The sequence below is a fragment of the Poecilia latipinna genome, unplaced genomic scaffold (genome assembly GCF_001443285.1).
Source record: "Poecilia latipinna isolate Pla-1442-1.1 unplaced genomic scaffold, P_latipinna-1.0 Scaffold16, whole genome shotgun sequence".
NCBI lineage: Eukaryota > Metazoa > Chordata > Actinopteri > Cyprinodontiformes > Poeciliidae > Poecilia > Poecilia latipinna.
This window is the reverse complement of record NW_015112632.1, coordinates 478,406-486,767: the sequence shown is the minus strand read 5'-3', so window position 1 is coordinate 486,767 and position 8,362 is coordinate 478,406. Positions and strand designations below refer to the sequence as shown.

The window sequence follows — 8,362 nt, the reverse complement described above, 5'->3', positions numbered from 1 at the left end:
CTATTTGGAATAAACCTAAATCTAAACAAAAAAAAAACTATAATTTACACAATGGCTGAGTTGGTCATGTCAAAACCTAAAGTGTCTACGACTTTAACCTCATAATTACACCTTTAACACAAAGGGCCACGCGGCCTTTGTGGCGCGCACTCAACTTTTTTGCATACAATTGCTGTTTTTGCTTTGGGGAGAGCTGGACGTAAGTGTTTAAAACATATTTGTCATGGTTATTGTAAAACTTGGTTATGCTATTGTAGGTTTATGGCTGGCTTTAGGTGCTTTTTACAGAAATAATTAACCACGCGAATGTAAAGAAGTAGAACAAAATGATATCAGAAAGCAATAAGCTGAAGAAACAAGCCCTCACTTTGACGTGTTACGTCACTAGGTGCTTCTTTTGGATCAAAGCCGCCCCCTGCTGGTGATTTTGTTAAATTGTTTCCAAAATCGGTTGCACGTCAATCCGTTTTAATTATTAGGAAACACATGGGTTATTCGGGCTACTTTAGTTAACAACTACACTGCAGTTTGTTGCAAAAATAAAAATAAAATGAAATAAAATAAAAACACTATATTAACTGATGAAAAGGAAAAGATTTGTATTTATTTATAAGTCGAAATAGTTAAATTGCAGAAAATTGAGAGCAAATACCTCTTAATATCTGTATAAAGACGTTTTTTTTTTTTTCGGGAGTAAGAAATTAGTCTTGGCCAAATCGTGATGCCTTTACTGCATTGCTAGATTTTTCCTTACAGCGGAAGTTGCGAGTCCTCTCCCAGTCTGAGCTTGCATGACTTCACCCAGCAATGGGGAGAAGTAGGTGGTTGATCATTTGGGAAAGCCCTCTTTTTCTTGGACTGCTGACGCGTACAAGAGTCTACGTGCTGCCCCAGAAGCGGAGCGGCACTTTCCTCTTCACCACATTCCACCATGTTACTTCATGTTTTAGTCGTAGCAGCCCTGACTTCCTGGGCTGAGTGTTACTTTATTGAAGAAAAGTTCCCGGAGGAGTCCGGGATGCAGCCTCCCACCGTGGTGATCGCGATCATAGCCAGGAACGCAGCGCATTCCCTGCCGTACTACCTCGGAGCTCTGGAGAGACTCAACTACCCCAAAGACCGTATCTCTGTGTGGTGGGTGTCCTGCATGCTCTGCCCCCGACTCTTTAGTCAGGGATCAGCTTCTTATACGCCTTCAAAATGTCAAAGCCATTTCGATGAGCTGAGGAAAGGAGCCAGTCCTGTTCCCCCTCTGAGCCTTTCTCCCAGCGCAGGGCTGCATTCAGTTCCTGCTGTTTGGAGACAGTTTTAAATGCTCTGCTCTGATTTGTTTCGGCAGGCTAAAATAATAATTGGCCATGACTCAGTTGCTGTTCTTAAAAAAAAAAAAAAAAAAATCTAAACCCACCGTCAGTAACTAAACTTGGGTGTGGTTTACTGGCAGAAAGCTGAATTTCTGTAAGTAAAGTGTTTTTTGCAGGAGTTTTGTCACGCTACACCAACAGATATTAATGGATTTTATTAGGACTTTATGTACAGACCAACACAAAGTAGTGCGTGATTCTGAAATGGAAGAACTAGAAAGCATGTTTTTCAAAATGTCTTACAGCAAGAAAAAACAAAAACATTTAGAAAGTGTTGCATGCATTTGTACTCAGCCCACTTTACTCTGACACTCTTAAATAAACAACTCCACCAAGCACTTCATGAGCCTCTAGGGTAGAATGAGAAGAAAGATCACATGCAAAAGTGTGGTGGAAAACTTAACATTGCATATAACCTTGAATGCACATTTTTCACAATAAAATAGGTGGCAGCATCATGCTGTGTCAAGGTTTTTCTTCAGTAAGAACACGGAAGCTTGTCAGATTTGATGGGATTATGCTAAAGTCACAATCCTGGAAGAACACTTTTTTAAGAGGCTGCAAAGGACTTAAAACTTTCACCTTCCAGCAGGACAACAACCCTAAACACACGGTCTCCGCAACAATTGGATAGTTTAGGACAGAAGCATACAGTATACAAATGTAAAACATTGTTCCATTTGTTTTATTCAAAGAAGAAACAGTTTTCTTTCCAGCTCCTGCTAAAATTATATGAAATATTGATAATTACAGTTATAATATTTATATAGCTAACATTTTTATATTTATCTTGACTTTTATGGACATGAGTTAAAAATACACCATGTTTAGTTTTAGTTTTCATGTTCATATTTTGCATAATGTAGATAGCCTTCAAATAAAACACTGACATGCCAAGGATATTAGCCCTGCATTTTTAAATTTCACAAATATTTTGAAGCCAACATTTTGAAAGCAAGGTAAAAACTGTTTATAAATAAAACAACCAGACAGGAGAATAATTTTTCTGGCAATAAAAACAAAGCGTGAGAAATTCTAATTTATAGGAAAGTGTCACACAAATGTTATATCGCAGCAGAGAAGCTCTCCAAATTAAATCAATTAGGCGAATCATTTATAATGGTGGGTTTTTGCTATAAATTCATTTCCCTCATTAAGGGACACTGCTGAAAAAAGAGCCTCGATATTGATGGTTCCGACCCGCTCCTTCGCCCAGAGGTGGTGGAGTGGAGTAAATTATTTTTATAGCTTATAACAGATGTGACTGCGGATCTGATCTTCATACATTCTTAAAGCCCTGTCCACATCCCGCTCTGATTTCTCCCTGCTCCTCTCAGGGCCGCGACAGATCACAACTCGGACAACACCACAGCCATTCTGAGAGAGTGGCTCACTGTCATGCAGAGATTTTACCATTATGTCGAGTGGAGACCAATGGACCAGCCGACGTAAGTCCACATTTACCGTTATGTTAAGCTTCCTGCAGGGCTGCGTTGGTCCACGACAGCCACAGATCACAGTGTTAGTGTGAGTATATAAAAGAACAGGAGAGGGCATTTCTGACCAGATGTTGTTTGCATCTCAAAACTGCCTCTTAAGTTTTCACTCTCACTGAGATTGAATTATATGTCAGGTCTGTAATCTGAAATAATAATAAAAACAAATTCTTTTTGCATGTTTCTACTCTGCTGTTATGTAGATAACTCTATAATAAGGAGCAGCAACCTTTAATGCAGTAATTTAGCTTCCAAGAAACCAAATGTTCTTCTGTTTTTTTGTTTTGTTTCGGCTCCAGGAAAGTTTCACTCAAGCTTGTTAAAGATATTTTCACAAAAAAAAAAAAGTTCTTTGATCTATCTGCTTTTTCTAATCATTTTCAGCCCAGTTCTTGAAACAAATATCATCTGAATGACATAATAATATCTGTTCAGAATCACTTTAAAGAAATATCTAGAAAGTATGATTATTTGGAGGCAAACTGTGTGGAAATGAGTGACGACAAGACTTGCGTTCAGTTACTCGTTCTGACTGAGACGATCTGGTCGTAAAACTGGCCTGGAGGATGACTTACTCAGGGATAAAAATCTATGATTTTTTTTCATTCTCAACACAAAACATAAGGCAAAGTTCCTCCTGTGGTTTTCACCCTCTTGAAAATCCATTCACACGCCAGCTTGCAGTTCAGAAGTTTACATACACTCATCCTGAATATGGATGTCATGGTAATTTTTTTTTATCCAATTAAAAAAAAAATGGAAAAAAGATCAATTTGCGTTGTTTTTCAACAGGTGAAAATGATCTTGCTAACAAAATTTTTGTTGTTCTTATTGTCTTGGCATCCGTTCTTGGATAACGAAAAGCAAATGTGAGTTCACGAAGAAGCGAAGGGGATTTTGTGAAACAGCATGTAAATAATGAAACGTCTGTTCTATACGGCGCCTGTGTGTTGAGCTCAGTCGCTTAGGATTCACAGTGTTCAGCTGGGTGAGGACTGGGTATGTTACTTCTACTAACGTGTTCATTTTCTAATATTTAAGGATTAATTTGCCATCCAGGGGTGAGATAATTAATAGCCAAATCAAGCAGAAATAAGGCCATACCAAATCTGTTACCACGTGTTTCTTGCGTCATGAAGTGAGTGAAACATGGATAATTGCTGCAATATTTGTATCAGAGTTCTTTGTCAGCCTATGTTATTATTGAGGCGCAGCAGCACCACCAGTGCCTGAGTTTTCCTAAAATGTTCTTAGGTTCGAAAGCCTCACATTGACTCCCATAAACATACTCCTTCTCATTGTGACCAAAAAGTCAATTTTGGCTCATGTTATCATCAAACTTTTCTCCAGAAGACGCATGGCTTGTGTGGACACCTTCAAGTGGAATTTGTGCTTGGAGGCTTTTTTCATAGTCAGCACCTATAGTTATGGTTATAAACTTTGTTTCACTCTGGATGGTGACACTGGTGTTCCAGCATCTTCCAGTTCATAATTACCTCAAGAGTTGGGTTGTTCCTGAACATCCTGACCAATTTTCCTTCGTCTCAAGGTGACAATTTGGGTCTGATGGTTAAAACGTCAAACACACTTGGAAGTTCCAACCGGATAAGGATCTTCAAAACACTCCACGAGTGGTTTTGGGAGGAAGGTTAAAATTAAACTTTGGAGTGAGCCTGAATGAAATGTTTTTGAAAGTTTATGGAATATGCTTAAGAACCTGGCAGTGACTGAACGCAATCTGATCTTAAACAAATGACAACAATTCTGCTTCAGTGGTCAAATATCCACCCTGAATGATGCTAGGAGATTGTTAATGGTTTAGAAAATAAAAACAAAACAAAAAAACTTCTGCTCAAACTGAAACTGTCTAATAGATATATAGCCAGATATAATTTGTACCGTGTAGAGAAAATTCTCAATGTAATCTATGCACCTAATTCTTAAAAATTAGTCATTTTTTTTCCACAAAAGCTATCATATGAGACTCAATTTCTTATGTTATTCAGACCCTTTTTGACTCTGAATATGAGGAAAATGTGACCTTCAGTTTTACTTCTTTTTTTTTTTTTCCAATTTAGAAATTGTAATAAAAAGTGAGTTGTTAAAGGTCAATGTTTCATTTTACTTCTTGTAAGATTGGATTTGTATTGGACATGCATGTAGATATCAGGATCACTCAGTTTAACTCAGTTATAGACCGGAAGGGCTCTCCGAGAGCACATCGTCCTCTGAGACCCACTTTTTTTTAATTTTTTTATTTTGTTTTAAGAAGGAGGAACCAATTTTTGCTATAAAATGTAATCGTTTCCAGCTTGTGGATCACTATGCTAACAGTTCCATAAAATTCCAAAACAGAAATATGTCCAGGGATGACATCTGTCTCTTTTCTAGGTCATATGCAGGGGAGTTTGGTCCAAAGCACTGGCCCAACAGCAGATATGAGTATGTGATGAAACTGAAGCAGGCAGCTCTCAACTTTGCCAGAAAACGCTGGGCTGACTACATATTGGTATTTTATTTAATCATATCCCTTTACAATATTGACATCTCTTGATTGGCTTTGCTGCGTTTATGTTTCTTTGCGGCTGATTCTGAATGCATTTAGAGTTAATTTAATTTGCCGCTGTCTTTGTTTTCTGTGGTTCTTATTGGTCAGTATGCTGACACAGACAACATCCTCACCAACCCAGAAACCCTCAACCTGATGATCGCAGAGAACAAGTCAGTCATCGCTCCCATGTTAGACTCCCCGGGAGCGTACTCCAACTTTTGGTGCGGTATCACGCCGCAGGTGAGGAAACGCTGAGAAAAAAATGAAGACGTCTCTCTCACAGTGGGTGCATAACCTGAAAACAGTCATGTTTGATGCTCATTTTCAGTGTAGTTATTTGTTTCTCTCAGGGTTATTATCGACGAACGGCGGAATACTTCCCGACACGTTACCGCCACAGACACGGCTGCTACCCCGTGCCGATGGTCCACAGCACCTTGTTGCTGGATCTGAGGAAGGAAGGCATGAAGAAACTGGCTTTCTACCCTCCTCATGAAGACTACTCATGGCCCTATGATGACATCATCGTATTTGCCTTTTCTTGTCGTGCTGCAGGTTTGTCACCTCAGAACAGATGAAATGTTTGTCCTGGCTTCTTATGAGGACAGAGTTATATTCTGTAAGTGGTGAAAGCAGAAACCGCTCCAGATGCTTAGAAGTTCAATTAAAGAACTACAGCTTTTTGCCACCAAGTTTCAAAAGATAAATTTAGTTAGAGATGTTTCCCCATGAGGTAAACTTTCCAGAAGACGCTGCTGTTTCTGTTTAAATGTTCCAAAGAAAAGGAAGCAGCCAAAGAAATGAAGCGGCAAAACGAATATTTCATGCTTATGTGGGGATCCGATGTTTCCATGACAAAAGATGAAATGATCGGATGAAGACTGGGCTGTTATTCTGGGCTATTTCTATAAAATGCAGCAACATTTCTGCACCTCGGTGCTGTGGTTGAAACAAATTCCCCAACAAACACCTCAGGAGGAAATCAGGGCTTAGGGGAAAAGACAGTTCTTTTCAAACAAGCTCAAATTGCTAAACACTTTCCCCACATATAATGCAAATACTCTTCCACAGAAGATGAAAGATTATAAGCCATTAAAAAAAAACAAACAAACAAAAAAAAAACTTTCTGAGTGTTCATTTTTGCTTGTGTAGAGGTCCAGATGTACGTGTGCAACAAGGAGCGCTACGGCTACCTAAATGTTCCCGGCAAACCTCATTTCACGCTGGAGGACGATCGTCTCAACTTTGTCCATGTCCAGCTGGAGTCACTGAGTAAGAAACCGAGCATCAGACTGTTATCTGACAAGTGCTTTACATCACCGAAACCTTTGTCTTATCAGACACATTTGCATGATTCCTGCTGTTTCTCTTGCATTTCCTCTTCAAACTCAAATCTGGTCTCTGTTTGGAAGTTGATGGGCCCGCCATGTATCCTTCTCGATACGTTCACATGTTCCCGAAACAGAGAGACCTGGTGGGGTTTGATGAGGTGAGATTTTTATGGTTTGAGGGTTTTTTTTTTTTTTTTTTTTTCTGTTCAGAGCAAAATATTTGTAAACCTAATTTATTTGTGGCTTTTACTGCCAAAAGAAGAAAAAAAATAATAATGATGCTATGATAAGAGCATGAAGGAAAGTGAATTCTAACCTAATTTAATCTTGCAGTTCCTGAGAAGATGTCTAAAGATGCACAAAGTTTGAAAGCTTTTAGTTATTCCACAGCGCGTGCGTTAGCTTTGGTCTGTCTGCAGATCTATCTGATTAACCTGCGACGCCGGCCTGACCGCAGAGACAGGATGCTGTACTCCCTGAACGAGCTGGAGGTTGACGTCAAAGTGGTAGATGCTATAGACGGAAAGTAAGCACTCCCTCAAAGTCTCCAGACAGATATTCATCAATGCAGTTCCTTAAGTGTCTTTATCATCAAGTAAAAAAAAATATCCCAAAGGCAAAACAGTAAGAATTAGAGAATGTCAGCATTTGAATGGCTGGTAGTAAAACCATCCAGTTGCGGATTTTGGTGCTGCATTAATAGAAAATGTGACAAAGTTTGATAAATATGGATTTTTTGTTTGTTTGTTTGTTTGTTTGTTTTAAAGCAAATATATATTTGTTTCTCACTGCTTGTTCCTGCAGTGCACTGAACAGCAGCGACATTAAGTTCCTGGGTGTCGACTTGCTGCCGGGTTACTATGACCCGTTCTCTGGACGCACGCTGACCAAAGGAGAGGTGGGCTGCTTCCTCAGCCACTATTACATCTGGAAGGAGGTGAGAGAACTGAGCCACACGAAGATCTGGTGTGGTCATTCCCAACCTGGAGGAGCGCTAGAAAGTTTTCAGGGGAACCCACGAGTTGGGGATCATGGCGGCCCACGAATATTTGAGATTTGCAGATACTTGAGAGCCCTTCAAAACACCTAAACCTGCCTATTCTAATAGTTCATGCAACAAATATACATTAATATGCATCAATACACGCAGGGAAAACTGTGTGGACAGTCTTCTTTTGTGCTCTTTGGGGGTTCTGTCAATCATCTCCAAGGAAGATGAATGGTGCTCCACGATTGGCTGCTTTGCAAGTGCCAGTCAATAGTATGTCAGGTAGCATTGCACTGAGGTATTTCACCTTCCAAAGCTGTATTTTATTTTATTTTTTTCAATTTTTGGTGTGTGAACTACATTTTTACATCAATAAAAAATGGATAAAGCAAGCAAAAATGCAAAAAACATAGTTTGATTAAATTAATATTTAATCAAACTATGATTGTGGTTTGTTATTTTGAGATGCAAATCACATTACCTTTCTTTTTGATGTTACAGCAGATCTCTACCTATTCACTGTTCAATTTCCGTGGATTTTTCTGTGGCATGACTCCAAATTATTTGTGGAAATTTTTACCTATTTACAGATATTTTCATAATGATATATATATATATATATATATATATAT

At 38.9% G+C, this 8,362-nt stretch overlaps 1 protein-coding gene across 1 annotated transcript in view; it reads left to right on the top strand.

The window, feature by feature from the left end:
* Positions 1–650: 650 nt before the first annotated feature.
* Positions 651–8,362, top strand: part of cercam (cerebral endothelial cell adhesion molecule) — a 14,453-nt gene continuing 6,741 nt past the window's right edge. The window contains exons 1-9 of the mRNA XM_015033963.1: positions 651–1,134; positions 2,702–2,812; positions 5,252–5,369; positions 5,517–5,651; positions 5,762–5,966; positions 6,564–6,683; positions 6,824–6,900; positions 7,162–7,268; positions 7,547–7,679. Of these exons, the coding sequence (XP_014889449.1) occupies positions 932–1,134; positions 2,702–2,812; positions 5,252–5,369; positions 5,517–5,651; positions 5,762–5,966; positions 6,564–6,683; positions 6,824–6,900; positions 7,162–7,268; positions 7,547–7,679 (1,209 nt within the window). The 5' untranslated portion in view covers positions 651–931. The remainder of the gene's footprint in view (positions 1,135–2,701; positions 2,813–5,251; positions 5,370–5,516; positions 5,652–5,761; positions 5,967–6,563; positions 6,684–6,823; positions 6,901–7,161; positions 7,269–7,546; positions 7,680–8,362) is intronic.